Raw genomic sequence first — 18,075 nt, forward strand, 5'->3', positions numbered from 1 at the left:
CAGTGCAGACACACAGTAGAATTACCTGCACCAGCAGAGACTGATTGGAAGGAGGCAAGGTCAGAGCAGTAAATCATGAAGAGAGGCAGCAGGCAGCCTCTTTTGCAGCATGGGCATTTCAGGTGTGCGGGAGCCTTTATTTCACATGGTGCACTAGCAGCTTCTTTGCAGGACACAGTTTTGGAATGGTTGCTTCTAAGAGGGAAACGCCAATTTTTCTCCTTCCAATGTGTTTCTTTCACCTTGCAGCATTTCCTTACCTCTCTGTTTTCCTTTTCTTGGCACTTAGGTCCAGCCGGCCACAATAGCTCCCTCTTAACTTCGCTTCCCATCCCAGGACGGTCCCTACACTCGCCACTGGACATCAAGCACTTTCTGACCTTTCGCCTCAATGGGACGTCCCCGCTCAACCTCTTCCCCAACTTCAACACGGTGAGATTTGGAATTGGTCCAGAAATGTTAGGGGGGAAGGTTTACTGTTGAACAAGAGGGGACAAAGTTCACACACACGCACACACACACACACACACACAGGGCAGAAACCTGTGCTCAGCTAATGCCAAGGCTGGCCCTCGTTGCTGGAATCTCAGCCCAACATTGTGTCCAATACAACCAGTTTTGGCCCCCCAACATTTTTGATGGTGTGCAGATGTTGCAAGTTTCTTCTGGCCTCTCTAGTCTTCTTCGTCTTCATCTTTGTCTTCTTCTTCTTCTCTCTCTCTCTCTGTAGAAAAGAGCAAGGCCATTTATGCTTGGTAATTAGCAGCGCGTTCCAGGCTGAAATGCCCTGCATTTTTTTTTAAAAGTTTTTCACGCTGAACCATCATTCAGGAAGTGACTGCGAAGCCGGTGCATACTTGTTTCACATTTCTTAAGAGCCCCTTTAATGCGACCTTTTGTATTTGCTCTGCCCCCACACCAAAGCATTTACTGAAGGAACCATGAAAAATCACAAACGACTATTGCCAATGGCTATGCATACGAAGGAGTGAAGGAGCAGGCAAGTGGGGGGAGTGGAATTTCTCTTTTTGCATCGGGACCGTGAATAGGCATTTTAAAGGTCGCATTTTAAAAAGAGCTTTGATCGAGCATCAAAATTGACCCTGCATAATTGGCCTAAGAGTCCAGTAGCACCTGAAAGACTAACAAAATTTCTGGCTGGGTAGGAGTTTTTGTGAGTTACAGCTCACTTCTTCGGACACCAGAAAGCTCCTGCCCTGCCAGAAATTTTGTTAGTCTTTCAGGTGCTACTGGACTCTTGCTCTTTCCTACTGCTACAGACAGACTAACACGGCTACCCGTCATGATCTCGATCTCGATCTCGCATTCACTGAGTGATTTCTTTTGCTGGTCTTTCAGCTTCAAGATCACTCAAAGGTCACGCGTGCTGGGGCCAGAGTTAAGCAAAGCGAGGTCTCGCTAGGAGTACTGCAACTGCAGGCTGCCTGCAAACACCCGCTACCGCTCATCATATTCGGCCCAGCCTTTTTGCTACTGAGGGACAGCTTCAGTTGCCTGGCTGCAAGGTCACCAAGGATTGTTATGGTGCCAAGGGGACAGTCATTTGAGAAGGTGGTAGCTGTTGGGAAACAGGATGGTTGGGAGGCTGGAGATAGCTACCAATTGCCAGGACGGTGTGTGGGGTTAACCTAGGGTTGCCAACCTCCAGGTAGTAGCTGGAGATCTCCTGCTATTACAGCTGATCTCCAGCCGATAGAGATCAGTTCACCCGGAGAAAATGGTTGCTTTGGCAATTGGATTCTATGGCATTGAAATCCCTCCCCTCCCCAAACCCTGCCCTCCTCAGGCTAAACTTTAGGACAAGTGTCCTGTGACGACAATCTGTGCTGCTCTCATAAGAATAAAAAAGTGTTGCTAAATCAGAGGAAGGGGCCATCTAGTTCAGCGTTCATGCTCTTTGGAAAACCACAAGCAGTGTGTGAAGGCAGTAGCCCCTCCCCTGTGGTTTGTCTTTTGCATCTGGTGATCAGTCGTAACAGTGCCTCTGAACATGGAGGTTCTATTTAGCCTCAAACAGCAGCCCCATGTCAAAATCCCCCCATACAGGAGGAGCAATTTAGGAAAAGGGTAAAAGTTTAATCACCACACAGTCCTGAATGAAATTATGCCCCTTTATGCTTGAACATTGAAGGGATCTCCCCATTCATGGTGCTCCCAGTATCCCATCTGGGTTGGCCCTGAGCTGTGGCAAGGTCAAGGTCAAGAGAGCCAGCGTGGTGTAGTGGTTAAGAGCAGTGGTTGGAAGCGGTGGACTCTAATCTGGAGAACCGGGTTTGATTCCCCACTCCTCCACATGAGCTGCGGAGGCTAATCTGGTGAACTGGATTTGTTTCCCCACTCCTACATACGAAGCCAGCTGGGTGACCTTGGGCTAGTCACAGTTTTCTTAGAGCTTTCTCAGCCCCACCTACCCCACAGGGTGTCTGTGGTGGGGAGGGGAAAGGAAGGCAATTGTCAGCTAGTTTGATTCTTCCTTAAGTGGTAGAGAAAGTCGGCATATAAAAACCAACTCTTCTTCTTCTTTTATCAGTTCAGTTCCCTTTAGGAGACAGAAGACTAGAAGTCAGCGGTGTTTGTAATAACTTCCCAGGGGAGAGCTGGTGTTTGTACCTGGCGGTGCAGAAGCAAGCACACAGGCTGCCCTTGGTAACTCCAAAGCCTAATCACCCCAGATCCATCCCTAATCTAAACTGCTGTTGCTTTTTTATGCTCAATGGGTATATCCGCCCTCCCAGACAAAACCTATCTCCAACACCCCCTGAGCAGAAAGGCTGTGGCATTTTATGCAGGGACGTTTCCCCATGGTCACCCCCACTTCGGGGCTTCCTTTTGATTATGTATGCCTTTTCCGCCTGTCAGAGGTCGCCTCACTCTCCCCTGCTTTTTGCCCATGTTTTCCAGATTCTGGCTAAAACAGCATCTGGAAAACATGGGCAAAACGCATGGGGAGAGTGAGGGGACTTCTGAGAGGCCGAAAAGTTATGCATAATCAAAAGGAAGCACCGAAGCAGTTGGTGGGGGGGGGGGTGACCGCGGGGAAACGTCCTTCCATCAACAATCCCAACGGGAGGATTTACATAGTAGAGTAAAAGGACTGCGAAGTTAAGTCCAAACAATGTTCTTTTTCTCTTCTTCTTCTGCTTAATTTGCTGCAAAGGTGCATGGCAGATTCATTCTATCAGCTGTAATTAATACCTCATTGTTAGATTAATGGTATTAGACCCTTTAGCAATAGCTAGGGTTTCCAACCTCCAGGTGGTTTCCATGCAAAAACAACATCATGACAACAGTATATTTCTCTACTAACACCTTTTAATATAACTAACAAACCTAATGATAACAAACCAAACTAAATCTTACAAACTATGTAGCTAATAGTTACAAACTAAATCAGATGGGTACAGTGTATACAATAGAAAGAAACATGCTGGTAGGAACCAACATACATCAGCTGTAGGTCTGCCAATTTAAAGAGACACACTCATACTAGTCTTTGCTGACGGATGAACAGTTCCGCAGTGAAAAGCCACCCGACAACATCAGGTCTTTGTTTGGATGATGCATGCTGTTTCTGACCCTCGGAGATCGCCTTGCTTTCCTCCTGCATTTCCCCATGTTTTGACCGCGTTTTGAGAGACTTGTTTTATCTCACATTTCAAAGCGCGGGCAAAACACAGGGAAACGCAAGGGGAGAGCAAGGTGACCTCTGAGGGTCAGAAACAGCATGCATAATCCCAACAAAGACCTGATATTGTCAGAGGGGTGACTGCAAGTGAAATAGACATGCCAAGAAGACCTTAGTTTGTGACTTTGGGGCCGGGACTCAAGTTTGAAAAGGTGTCCTGAAGTCTTTCCAGACCTGCAAATCCCATGGGATTGAATAGCATCTTGTATAAAGTCACAGTTTGAACTCTTCCTGTGTCTCTCTTTGCTTTCCCATCTCTGACCTCCAAAGTCTTCACAGGAAGCTCAGCTCAACAACCTCTATTTATAAATCACTGGGAAAATCCCAGGGATAAAACAGAGGTAATCTGAGTCAACGCAAATTGGTTATAAAGCAGAGAATATTTTTCCCCCTCTCGGAATATACCATCCGCAAAGTGTGCACTTGGGTTTTCTCTCTCAGAACGGAGGGACAGAAAGACCTTGAGGCATTTCAGCAAACTCTCTGGAACAGTAGATCGAGAACAGAAGAAAATGGTCTAGGTAGGTATCACATAAGGACAGGAAGCTGGATTGCCACGGAGGTTTTTAGAGAGTTTTTTTGGTGAGGCTTTGGCTGGGCTGTGCTGGTATGGCTGTATTAGGACTTTGCAAATATTGGAAGCGTGGGAGGAGAGGAGAGGTGACACTCTTTAAAAAAGGAATTGTTGGCATTTGTGAGCAACCCCAAAGTTTCAAAGGTGTTCAGGATTCAGTGGCTGAACTATGTATACTCCAGGGGGACAGCAAGTGACCACCTGAGGGACTTTGCTTTGGCAAGCGTGCTATACTGAGGAATCTCAGGAGCCAGCGTGGTCCTGTGGATAGCCAGTCAGGGCTGGAAAGACTCCATTCAGGTGCAGAATTTGAGCACGTTTGTAAAAGGCTATGAGCATATGGTTATTGGGTGGGGGGGAGCAATCTCCCCAGGGGATCTACAAGGGCTGAGGACCGACCCAACGTATTGGTTCATGTTGCCTAAAATTAGGGATAAGGTTGCGTCTATCCAATTTTTCACCTCTGACCAGTTCTTACAGAGTCGAATAGGAGGCCAGTTTGTCAATTTAGTGAATCAGCATTGACAGTTATGAATGTATTTATCATCAGCAAATAAGACCCAGCGTGGTGTAGTGGTTAAGAGCGGTGGACTCTAATCTGGCGAACCGGGTTTGATTCCCCTCTACATGAGCAGCAGACTCTAATCTGGTGAACCGGGTTGGTTTCCCCGCTCCCACACGTGAAGCCTCATGGGTGACCTTGGGCCAGTCACAGTTCTCTCCGAACTCTCTCAGCCCACGCAGAGGCAGGCAATGGCAAACCACCTCCGAACATCTCTTGTCTTTGAAAATGCTACGGGGTCACCATAAGTCAGCTGTGACTTGATGGTACTTACTACCACCACCATCACCCACTACTAGTTAGTAAATTATGCAATACATTGGTTATGGTGGCAGTCAATATACTTAAATATGCTGTGTTCTCTTCTGACAACATTGGTGGGACGAGGGTATGGAAGGAGGGTCGTAGGACTCTGTTTTGCCCTGGCTTCCAAGGTACCTCTCTATAACCTTGTTACAGAGTCACATGATGTAGTGGTTAAGAGCTGTGGACTCTAATCTGGAAAACCGAGTTTGATTCTCCACTCCTCCACATAAGTGGTGTACTCTAATCTGGTGACCCGGGCTGGTTTCCCCACTCTTACACATGAAGCCTGTTGGGTGACCTTGGGCTAGTCACAGTTCCCCCAGAACTCTCTCAGCCTCACTTAGCTCACAAGGTGTCTGTTGTGGGGAGGGGAAGGGTAGGAGATTGTAAACTGCTTTGATTCTTCCTTAAGTGGTAGAGAAAGTTGGTTTATAAAAACCAACTCTTCTTCTTCATCTTCTTCTCATCTTTGGCTTTAACCATACTGGCTATTTCCATGGAAGTCTTTGGGTTAGATTCGGAGTAATCTGGCAGTTTCTAATGACTCCTTTCCCGCTGCAGACCCAACCCCCCATTCCATTTCTCAGGGTCTTCTGTCTCTCCCAGGAGCATCATTTCGTGGAGATCAGTGGGAAGGGGGGGAGGCATTCTGCCTCTGGAATTTATTGTCTGGATCCAACTCTGTGATGTTTATATATTAGAACTCAGCATTACCTAATGAATATGGCAGAAGGTTCAAGACCAGCAAAAAAAAAGAAAAGGAAAAAGCACTTGTTCTCAAAATGCATATTCAACTTGCTGCTACATGCTGGAAAATGACGTAGCGGCAAGGGGCAGGGCCCCTTTTGGCTGCACAGGCTTGTCGTACCCTTTAGAATTCAGGCAAAATGTTTTTTAAAAAATCCTTAGTAACCCTAGTATTTTTAAGCAGAATTGCTGGAATGATTATTGCCAGTTGCTGTCGTTTGCAAATTTGATGTTTGCTGTGTTATCGTTTTAATCTGTTATAACCGGCGACTGTGGAAACTGTACATCTCAATTCCATGCTTCTCTGCAAAGGTGAGAGGAGCATTTTGTCAACAAAACAAATACAAATAAATTATTAATTCATTACCCAAAAACCTGATGATAGCACCGACTAAGATGACAATAGTGGGTATTAACTATCATATAAATTATAAGTGTTGTACAAAATAAATAGGACAGGCTTTTCAAAAGGGGAATAGGGGAATTCATGGTGTATAGTTTTGCCAACTGATATTAGATATAGTAGATAAGTGGAGCCTTCATGTACAGATATAGTATACCTCTGAATATCCATAGCTGTGGACATAACAACAGGGAAACCATCCCCTTCATGCCCTACTGTGGAAGTCTCTCAGTAGTGCCTTTTGAAAATAGACAGCCAGCTTGACAGTCTTTTGTTCTGATGCGGCCAGACAATTCTTTCTTTCTGATTGAGTGCGTTGAACGCTTTTTGAGTGGAGAGAAGTGTCTGTGACAGTTGAGGATGGAACGAGCTGTATAACCTTGCGGGCAGTGGTGATGAGTGAGTGGTTTATATAGATTTCCCTCCTTCCTCACCACTGCCTTTTTTCCTCCTGCAAGCCCCCGTTGAGCCTTCTTCTACATCCACCATCCCTGCAGCAGGTAGATTTTGCGTTGAACATACAACTGTGTTCCTTGGCAATGGTGGGAAGGAAGATTTCTTTCATCACTCAAAACCTCTGAGCCACCCCATCACCACCGCCTTCCTTTGGACCTCTTCATTTCTATTTCAGATGAGCGAGTAGAAATTTCATCAGAAGCACGGGAAGGCAACCGTTGCCAATTCCGCTCCCTTTGGGAATAGAATTGGGGCGACTGGATAATGATTCCCTTGTCCATGCAGGTTGCCTACTAGACCGATGCACCTGTCTGGTCAGCTAAATAGCCTAGCAGAGAAATACAATCTCCTTTAGACTTCAATCTCTCTCTCTCTCTCTCCCTCTCTCCCTTCTTCCTGACAGCCAGCCTCGGATAAGATAATCTTCCCGAGCCACAGGGCTAAGAGAACAATACTTGTATTATAGATTATGGTTGTGCTCAGACAAACGCCTTATTCTTATATTTGCCTTATTTCTTCCCCCTCTTTGCCGCCATGCTCCCTGCTCTAATCTCTTCCCACATTCCTTAATAGATCCATTTTGTTAGAAATCATTGCAGATTTTCAATTATCTTCTAAGAGCAAAGACTGAAGAAACAAAATGAAAGCAAGAATCAGAGGAAATGCTCGGGGGGGGGGATCATAGGGTGTGTAGCCCACATTCTGTTTTGCACCACAGATTACTGAACCTGGTTGACAACATCAGTCTTCCTTTTATTCTCCCCTCCTCTTAAGGCTCAACTACATGCCATGCTGAGAGACCCCTGGACAGATCTCCCAGGGTTTTCATTTCTCTGCAAATCAGGTGCATTTGGGGTCTGGTTTGAATTGGGACTATAGTACGAGTGTAGGGGTCCCACCCTCCACCATTTTCCCAACCTGAAGTGGCCCCAGGGAGCCGCTATTTTCTCCACTGGGAAAACATAAAGGTACTTTAGAAGTATAGTTTTAAATGATATGTTTTAATACTGATGTGTTCATATTCATGTATTTATATCTATGTAGTTACTCTGTTACTCTGTTGGAAGCCGCCCTGAGCCTGGCAGTGCTAGAGAGGGCAGGGTATAAATTAGATAGATAGACAGACAGACAGACAGACAGACAGACAGACACTTAGAAGTACCATTGGCCACTTTTGCATGGTAATTAGCAGGCTGAATCGCCCCACAGATTTTTTTTAAATTTTGCACTCTGAACTGTCATTCCGGAAGTGACTGCGAAGCCGGCGCAGACCTGCTTCGCATTACAAAAGATCCCACTTAATGCGGCCTTTTGTCTTTGCTCCACTGCTGCAAAGAATAACCAGAGGGAACCATGCAAAACAACAGCAGTGTGTTAGCTAGGCACATGCTAATGGCTATGCAAATGAACGAAGGAGCTGGCTAGTGGGGGGGTGGAATTTCTCCTTTTTTGTCGGGACCGTGAATAGGCATTTTTAAAGTCGCATTTTTAAAAAGCGCTTTGAACGAGCTTCAAAATTGACCATGCATAAATGGCCTTTATGTTTACCCCAGTGGGGCAAATAGCAGCTCCCTGGAGCAATTTCAGAACAGGAAAATGACACAACAGGGAAAGATCTGCTTGTGTCACAGTCCAGATCATCTGAATCTTGGCTTTGCATTCCTGATTTTTAGATAAAATAAATATGCTAGGAGCTTTGTTCAAAGACAGTCAGGAAGGTAGGACTGGGAGTCTTATGCTAGAGAAACCATTTACTGACAGGATTATTCTGTTTCCTGGCATTAAGAAAATGAAGGGTTTTCAAATCATATTCTGGGAAGTTCTGGGATTCCCTAGGAGCTTATTACGGATTCCTCGGTGAGGAGAAGAAGACCTGTAATGGTGCACAAGTTTCCCTGAAGGTCAGCTTGCATGCCATCTTCCCCTACGTTATGCAGCCAGAGAAGTGTCGGGAGACTGTTCTGTGCGGAACTAACTACAAGATTCGCCTAATGTTTTGGGTTACAGGGGCTCGATCAGACTCACAGTCAGACATACATTAAAGGAAACTCCCCTTTAAAAGCACTGGTTCACTTGGCACTGCGAGGGGGGAGAAGGCGCTTCCGGTTTCTTTCCCGCCCAGTTTTTGTAAGTGGAAATGGCAGCAAGGGAGCCTTTCACCCCTTTTCATTCTCTGGTTCCACATGTCCTTCCTAGGAGCCAGGGAGAAGGGGCAAAAGGCCACCCCCACCACTGTTTCCTCTGGCAAAAACTGGGTTGGAGGGAAAGCGGAAGCTCCTTCTCCTCCCTCGCGATGCCAAATGAACAAGCTGTTTCTACGGTGAGCTCTCCCATGTCTCATGGAGCGAGTCCAGTTGCACAACCATGACCCAGCATGTGTCAAGTGCATCCTGTCGTTTGGCCCTGAGTTCATAAGGAGCAAGGATGAAGCACAGCGGGTTTCTCCGAGGTCAGCCTCCTACAAGACTTGTGGACGCCTGAAATCATCCCCCTGTGCCCAGCCTCCTGTGCAACGTGCAGAGATTACTGAGCAGATAAATAAATGTGGGAGGAGAGCAAGCGTGGTATAGTGGTTAAGAGCGGTGGTTTGGGGTGGTGGATTCTGATCTGGAGAACCGGGTTTGATTCCCCACTCCACAAGAGCAGTGAAGGCTCATCTGGTGAACTGGAATTGTTTCCCCACTCCTACACATGAAGCCAGCTGGGTGACCTTGGACAAGTCACAGCTCTCTCAGCCCCACCAACCTCCCAGGGTGTCTGTTGTGGGGAGGGGAAGGGAAGGTGCTTGTGAGCTGGTTTGAATCTTTCTTAATTGGTGGAGAAAGTCGATATATAAAAACCAACTCTTCTTCTTCAAAGGTAAAAATACCAATTTTTGAATACCATGATTCTAATCTACTTTTTCCCTTATGAACTGGCTAACTGAATGCCCTCTTCTTCCCTCCTCTCCAGATGGATCCAGTGCAGAAAGCAGTGATCAACCATACGTTTGGTGTACCCAACCCACTCAAGAAGAAGCAGTTCATCTCTTGTAATATTTGCCATCTCAGATTCAATTCTGCGGTAAGAAGGGTCACAGAGGGTCAGGTTGGGTGGGCCAAATAGCCCAAGGTGCTGTGTGGAATCCCTTTCCAAATCTCTACTTTCCAAAAACCAAGGTCCCTAGAGAAGATGTGTGGAAGACATGCATGGTGAGGATAGGATACCAAGGTCTTATCTGGAGGGATTGTTTCCCTCCTAATATATTTTAAAAACAAAAATGCATCAACTCTATAAAAAATACATCACAATAACTGTTCTGGGTAAACAGATATAAATACATATTTAAGACTAAAGTTTTTTTGCATTATCTTTGAAATGCCAGTGAGGTTGGATTGGCAGTCCTGACAGTTGCTGAATGTATATCTGTGGCCTTGGGGCATTGAGTTGGATATTTAACCTCAGGTTAATTATTACTCTGGAATGCCAGCCTTCTATTTCATTTGAGAATGGCTCATAATTTTAGGTGTGTTGATAATCTGCTAGGTATCGTAAATTCTGGACACAACTGAAATGTTTAGATGATCCGTTGTGTATTTTATCTTAAATTCTGTATTTTATATAATTTCTTATGTTATATAATTTTGTAATGTCTAAAAGCCTGTGAGCTGTGTAGATGCACCTGTTAATAAATGGAATATAATGGACTCGCAGCTGGTCTCAGTCAGGTGCTGGCTGCATGCAGTGGGAATACTGTGGGAATTTCTTACTTGTTTTAGGAATGAGACCTTTTGATATTGTACACTGAGACGGTATACTTTGAGTAAGAATACTTCAAATTGTTGGGCTTTATATGTCTTCATGTTTTGTATGATTCTACCTTTTGATTGTCCACCACATTTTGTTTGTTTAATACACGCATTCTCATATACAGTGTTGGCTTCTAGTTGCTGCATATCTTTCCAACCACCTGGAGGTTGGCAACCCTAAGTGGGAAGTAAGCACAACAGGGAAAAGGCCCTGCTTTGTGTCATAATTTGTCTTCCCAATGATCATCGCATACAGGTTGAGTATCCTTTATCCGGACAGCTTGGGACCAGAAGTGGTCCATATTTTGGATCTTTCCATATTTTGGAATATGTGCATATACATAATGAGAGATATCTTGGGGATGGGACCCAAGTCTAAACACGAGAGTCATTTATGTTTTATAAGTTGTTTATATGCACTTTATACACATAGCCCAAATGTAATTTTAAACAATATTTTAAAATAATTTTGTGTACACTGAGCCATCAGAAAGCAAACTGGCATGCTGCTGAGGGTCTGTGAGTAACGCCTGCCTGCCGGCTCAAAAAGTCTGGTTTTTGGGTCAGTCTGGATATCGGATGTCCGAATAAGGGATACTCAACCTGTATAGTGCTTTTGAACACTGGAAGTGCTTCACGTGTTACTTGATCTTACCCAAACCCTGTTACATCAGTATAGTGTTGGCATCAACCGTATTGCAGATAAGGGGGCTGACCAATATTTGGGGATGCCGTTCTTCATAGCTCAGTCTTTTAACTGTTAGGCTATACACACTTTTAAAAGGGGTCTCTCAGCAGCAGGTTCATATGGGGAGAGCGGCTTTCTGGCAGTCCAACTTGAGGAAACATATCAGGAAAGGCTGAAGGAACTTTTGTGTGTGTTTAGAGAAGGAAACATGTCTGGCAGGTGTCAAACAGACAAGGAAGAAGAGGGCACTGTACTTATTGCCATCCGTACAAGCCTTGAAATAATAGGTTTAAATGACAATAAGAACTTGGCAATGGGAGGGGATGAGGTTTATTTTTAAATTTTAGTTATACTTGTCCCACTTCTACCACTATGAGAAGAATGGCTTCTTGTGTAGTTTTATGTATTACCTTGTTTTCTGCTGCTGCCATTTACCCTGAAATGTATGCGTTACCACAAACACACATAATATAACTATTACTCAGACCAAGGGGGGATTGAAGGAAGTCCCAGGGTTGCAGAAAAATCTGAAATCTTTAAAAAAAAATCAGGGGATTGAAACTCACCAAAATAACGAGATTAACCCCTGTAGCTTTAAGAAAAGAATGCCCACTGAACTCTCAGTGGCTAGGCAACCACAAGACTTCCAAGCCTTAGATTCTGTAAAGTAAAGCAAAGGGTGGGGGGAATGGAAAGGGATGTTATCCTGGAATGGGGGGTGGGGAATACATGTAGGTGGCCAATCATACACGCACCTCCAGCCCAGTTCTTCTTGGGACCTGGTTGCCCAGATTGCTGATTGGTGTGGTATTTTCCCATAAAATAATGAGAATAATTGTTTTTAAAGGGATCACTTTGATTAAAGATCAATGAACAGATTGAAGGGAAGATGGGAAGAAAATTTTAGATGGCCATCAAAATGTTCGGCAAGTCAAAATAAAATGCTTTAAATATCTCGTTTGGTCAGTCCAAAATCAGCAATTACTAAAAGCTTTGGTTAATTAAGGTACCCAATTATATCTCACTTATGGCTAGTCCATGAGACAGTGGGGTGGATGTGTGTGTTTCTCTGAAGAGTGTGAGAGAATGAAGGCTAAATGAGAGATGAAAAAAAAGGATGACGCGAAGAGGGGGCTTGGGGTGTGGAGGCTTGATGGAACCAAAGAACCAAGGCCCTGGAGAGGGGCTTTGGGAGAAACAATGGGGGGCTCCATTACAAGAACCAGGGACAGTGTCAGAGCAGGGGGGAGGAAGAGCACAGGGACCATGGGCCATAGTGACAGAAGGAGAGAAAGATGGGTAGCCCATTCTTGAGGGGGGTGGATCTGCGGCATCCGAGAGCGGTGCAGCCGCGCCGCCTCCTCAGAGGCTTCCCGGCTGCTGCGGCGAATCAAAAAGCCTTTTAAAAAGGGGAAAATGGGGAAAATGCCCCCATTGAAAACAGCGAGGCTGCGATACAAAAAAAGGTGTTGCAGCAGCGACAGGCATCTCTGGTCTGGAAGGGCTTAGGGTGCTGATTAAAGTCAGCTCCACCCCTGGTAATGCCCCCCCCCATGCCAGCACCACCATTTTCTTCCGGGACTTAGTTTCCGGAGAGGCTGTGCCAGCAGGAGAGCCCCACACAGATCTGCAGCACTCAGGCACTGATGGGAATGCTCCCCGCACCAGCATAAGTGCCCCTTATACCGTGATAAGTGGGCACACTGGCACGGGGTCACACCATCTCCAAACTACTCCCCCCCCCAGGAATGATCATAGATCATAGCTACCAGTCTTGAAGAGCACATGTTATCTCCTTAGTAGTGGAGGTAGAGTTACATGGGAAAACTGGACCTGTTTTGTGGATACAATCCTAGGCCTTGTATACCTAATTCCCATCTTTGGGGGATGGGATGCATTGTGATTGTTCTTGGAATCAAATTAAATTATCTTGTTTGCTAGTTTCAGGCTTCAGGAAACTTATTTCCTTGGCTAATATTTGTTTGGAGCAAAGCTAACCGTGACCTGCGATTGTGTTGATAACCTAATTAACTCAAAAAACAATGACTGAATATTTGCTTATGGATATATTGGGACTCAGGAGATGAGATTTTGCCCTTACAATTAACTCAGGATGGAAACTAGTTTGCCGTCTGTTAATGTGTTAGACATTGTTTTAAAATCAGTGTGAAGGGTTCTCCCCAGCCCTCGCAAGGCACCCGACCACACTTGCCAGACCCCCAGCAGGGGCAGGGGATCCCCTGACCCAGTGGGCACTTCCCAGCCACTGCTCAGATGGCTGGCGGGGGTGGGTGGGGGGGATGGCAGCAAATGGAGGGAATGCCAGTAGTGTCCCAGCATGTTGACGTCACTCTCCTGCAACCAGAAATGATGTCAGTGCTTTGCCAGGTGACACCAGGGACAGTTGGGCATTTGAGCAAAACTCTGTGGTTGAACCATAGTGTTTAATTCAAATGCCAAAGCATCCCAGGGGTGTCTCGGTGTCACGCCTCTGGGCGTGCGGGGAGTGATGTCAGCATGTCGCTGGTGACATCATTACGTCTCTGTCAAGGCCCCCCTGCCACTGGTAAGTCGCCCAGCAACCCTATGTTGCGGTTGCAGTTGTTATCACTCCTTTTTTTCTTACTGAGTTTGCAATTTGACTAAGAGATTGCACACCTGGTGCTTAGATCTACCTTTGTTTTGGACAGTTAGTTGAAAAAAGTCTAGATTAATTGCTTTTTAAGAGTTGTGATTGGCCTTCTTATCTTGCTATATCAGATGTATCTCATATGCACCTGCTGATTGGCTATTTGCACATATGTTGCTTATCTCTTATTTCGTGGTAACCGACCAGATATCTAGAAATAGCCACATGATTGTAATAAATCAAACAGAGAAAGATAACACTGATATTTTTCTCTAAATAAGCACTCTTGTGACAAGCAAACCAGATTTGTCTGGCTGGAAGTCTCAGAAGAAGAATAGGTGAGATCTCTGGGAGAGATTTTGGGTAACTTGGGCTTTTTGATAATCCGTTAAAGCAATGAGACAAAAGCTGAAACGTAATTTGTTTTTTAAATTATTATTAGCTATATAGGTTAGTATTTGGATGGGAGACCACCAAGGCATACCAGGGTTGCTGTGCAGAGGAAGGCACTGGCAAACCACCTCTGTTAGTCTCTTGCCATGAAAACCCCAAAAAGGGGTCGCCATAAGTTGGCTGCGACTTGACGGCACTTTACACACATATTATAATTAAGCAATTTTAGGAACGTTGAATATTTTAGCATTCATTTCCACAGTAATTTTGGGGTTATATAATCTGTTATGCCTTTATTTATTTTTTCTATCTTGCTCAAAAAGAAGATCCTTTTTTTTTTCTTTCAATAAAAGGTAAATGTTTGTGAAGGTGTCCTGTCTGGTTTGCTGGATAATAGTTCTGAAAATAGAACTCACTCCCTTATTTTGCATTATCAGAGTTAGAGGCAGAAAAGTTTCTCTAACTTGATAAACTCTGGTGATCTCTGTGGCTAATCAGTGTTTTCACAATCAAAGCCTTGAAAACTGCCTAGGGCAGAGTCTCTAATAAGGTATGAGAGAGAATCTGTCCCTACACCGATGAGTTCGGAGGCTTCCAGGCCTCCCCAAGTCCTCCCTTAGTGACCTGACTACTTCCCTCCGTTCCCTGATTAACCTTTTCTTTGGTTGCTACCACCACCCATTCAATTGGTAGAATATAACCAGCTGAAGAAGTGGGACTTCAGCCCTCTGTGCCTCAGGAGGCTTGTGCTGGCTCCATCTTCTTACTGTATTCCCCTCACTCAGCTGAGTAGGAGAGGGGTGGCGCTTTACATCCATTCCTAGCCTACAGCTCAGGCAGACTAGCGGCTCACCCACCAGTCCCTCTGGCAGCAGCTGTTTCAAGGTGCAAACCACCTGCCACCCGCAAGCCCCATTGGGCAACGGCCATGCCCACTTTCCTGGGAAAAGGGGCAGACGTCACATTGCGGAAGAGTGCTCACATGAACCCATGAAGCTGCCTTATACTGAATCCGACCCTTGGACCATCAAAGTCAGTATTGTCTACTCAGACCAGCAGCGGCTCTCCAGGGTCTCAGGCAGAGGTCTTTCACATCACCTACTTGCCTAGTCCCTTTAACGGAAGATGCTGGGGATTGAACCCGGGGCCTTCTGCATGCCAAGCAGATGCTCTACCACTGAGCCACGACCCCTCCCCACTGAACCATGTCTCCTCAGAAGAGCCACTGCTGGTGGGATGACAAACCACATGTGGCTCCCAACCCACTGAATATCACAGTTTTGGTGAAAGCAGATGCTGAACGTGATGTCATCGCATTCCATGTTTCATTTCTCAGCTGCTCTTAGCAAACCACAGGGAAAACATAGAGTTGGAAGGGACCACCAGGGTCATCTAGTCCAACCCCTGCACAGTGCAGGAAATTCACAACTCCCTCCCTCCCACACACACAGTGACCCTTACTCCATGCCCAGAAGATGGCCAAGATGCCCTCCCTCTCATCATCTGCTTAAGGTCATAGAATCAGCATTGCTGACAGATGGCCATCTAACCTCTTCTTAAAAACCTCCAGGGAAGGAGAGCTTACCACCTCCCGAGGAAGCCTGTTCCACTGAGGAAATGCACTAACTGTTAGAAAATTCTTCCTAATGTCTAGACAGAAACTCTTTTGATCTAATTTCAATCCGTTGGTTCTGGTCCAACCCTCTGGGGCAACAGAAAATAACTCGGCACCCTCCTCTATATTCTTCAAGTACTTGCTAAGGGCTATGACCTCACCTTACATACACCTTACAGTCTTTCTCTAGATATTACAGGGGGAGATTAGGAAAATGTGGGTCAGTGACTGACATGCATCCCTCTGTAATACCTAGTTTGGATGTCAGCCCCACTCTGGTAGAAATCCAGTGGATTAAAAGGACAGAGGAATCTTCCATCCCACTCCATTGGTGACTCAGCAAGGAATGCCAAGGAGGCAACTAGGACTATAAACATATTATTTATTGGCAGACTGACAAGGGAAAATTGGGGTAAAAAGGATCTACAAATGCTGGTTCATATCTACATCTGGTTGATTTTGGATCACATTGTTACCTCCAGTCACCCTGTTAGCCAAATTGCTCTTTAACTTGGGGAATTAGCAAGCAAGATGGCAAATTACAATATTTATATAGCGAGAACAATCTTTGTAAACCAGAGCTGGTAACTGTGACCTTTAAATAAAGACAGAAGCAAAGGATTCCGAATTAAGAGAGTTTATGTTGTTTTCTTTCAAGTCAGTGATGCATACACACATACAGAGAAATCTAAGAAATTCAAAGAGCACAAGCACAGATGCCAACGTGGCAGGGATTGTTGATGGGGTGATATTTACCGTTCTTGAAGAGGTGTTGTCCAAGTTCACGTAGACTAAGACAGAAGAAATTAAGAGCAAAGGTGGGGGCAAGGGGTTCCCATAGACTTGGCCAGCAAGGCGGGAAGGAGCGTGGTCAGGCTGCGCAAAACCAAACCAACAGAGTAACGGCAAAGATGCCAGGAAAGACCTAAGGTAACATTATGGGCTGGGGGCACCCCAGATATACTGTTTTTCTGGGGGCAGGGAGAGGGGATTTACCCCTCCTAGGTTCCCAGGTGACAAAAGGTGACAAAAGGATTAATCTGTGGCTGTCGGGGTGGGCTAGGGAGAATTTGGAAATCTATTCTGATTCCAATGGATTTTGCAACCCGGGAGGAACCGGGAGATCTCTGCTGAAGTGATTAACGTTCTGGAACAATAAGCGCGATCTCTGCAAACATCTGGGGATCGCTGCTGCATTGCTGGAGGAACGACTCATCGCTGATATCAGGATCGGGGCTGATTGCCCATTAAGCTGCTGATGTTGCAATGGGAGAGGGGGAGTGTTGGCACTGACTACGTGACTGTCTGCTTTCCATGACATGGCTGCGGCTGGAACAGAGTCTGCACAGGAACATGGAGTCTCTCAGGTTCGCTGGAGGTTGCCCTTGCTTCTGTTTCCTAGCTGCCGGCTGCACGGAGCTCGCAGGAGCAGCCGTGTCAGTTTCAATGGAGCGCACAGCGGCCGTCCAGTAGCGTTTGGAGCGGGCGCGGCTGGAACAGTAGCCGTGTGCCTGCATATCGGGTTACCAGGTCCAGTCCAGGAGTTTAGGTGGCCCGTATGCTTTCAACCCACCAGGGAACATATCTAGGAGGGAAGGTGTAAAGGGCAGCACCAGACAAAGGACCCATAACCCCCCCTTATGGCTTAATAGCCAAACAGCAGGAGAAAGCTGTAGGTTTGGGGGGATTTTCTTGGAAGGAAGTTTGGATGGGCTTCTCCCAGGGCTGCTTTAGTCATGGTTTACCCCACATCACTGCCAGGACCCACTGTGGGTCTTCAACTGGTAACCTGAGGAGTGCCAGGATGGTATCCATCCCCCAGCTCTGCCCGAAGGAGGTAACCGCAGGGGGGGTGCCTGCTGAGGAATCTTCTTAACATCAGTAGGAAAGGCCAAGGCCTTTTATGCAGGGACATTTCCCCACAGTCACCCCCGCCGACTGCTTCGGGGCTTTCTTTTGATTATGCATGCCTTTTCCACCCATCAGAGGTCACCTCACTCTCCCCACACGTTTTGCCCACATTTTCCAGATTCTGGTTAAACAGAATCTGGAAAACACTCACCTGCCTGAGCGACTAGGGGGGTCCGGCTTTGGTGTAGCATAAATCAGCTTTTGTCTTGCTTCTCTCCTGCATTTTCCTTGCCCTGTTCTGACCTGCACAAGACCCCTTCAGCAGTATGCCCTTTGCTATATTGCTGCCCCTCTACC

The 18,075-nt window shown here is 46.0% G+C and overlaps 1 protein-coding gene across 1 annotated transcript in view; it reads left to right on the forward strand.

Moving 5' to 3' along the window:
• The window catches only part of ZNF385C (zinc finger protein 385C), a 114,744-nt gene that overhangs the window by 80,815 nt on the left and 15,854 nt on the right, over positions 1-18,075 (forward strand). The window contains exons 2-3 of the mRNA XM_056863494.1: positions 290-432; positions 9,707-9,817. Coding sequence (XP_056719472.1) covers positions 290-432; positions 9,707-9,817 — 254 coding nt within the window. The remainder of the gene's footprint in view (positions 1-289; positions 433-9,706; positions 9,818-18,075) is intronic.

Source organism: Euleptes europaea, chromosome 18, assembly GCF_029931775.1.
Source record: "Euleptes europaea isolate rEulEur1 chromosome 18, rEulEur1.hap1, whole genome shotgun sequence".
Lineage (NCBI taxonomy): Eukaryota > Metazoa > Chordata > Lepidosauria > Squamata > Sphaerodactylidae > Euleptes > Euleptes europaea.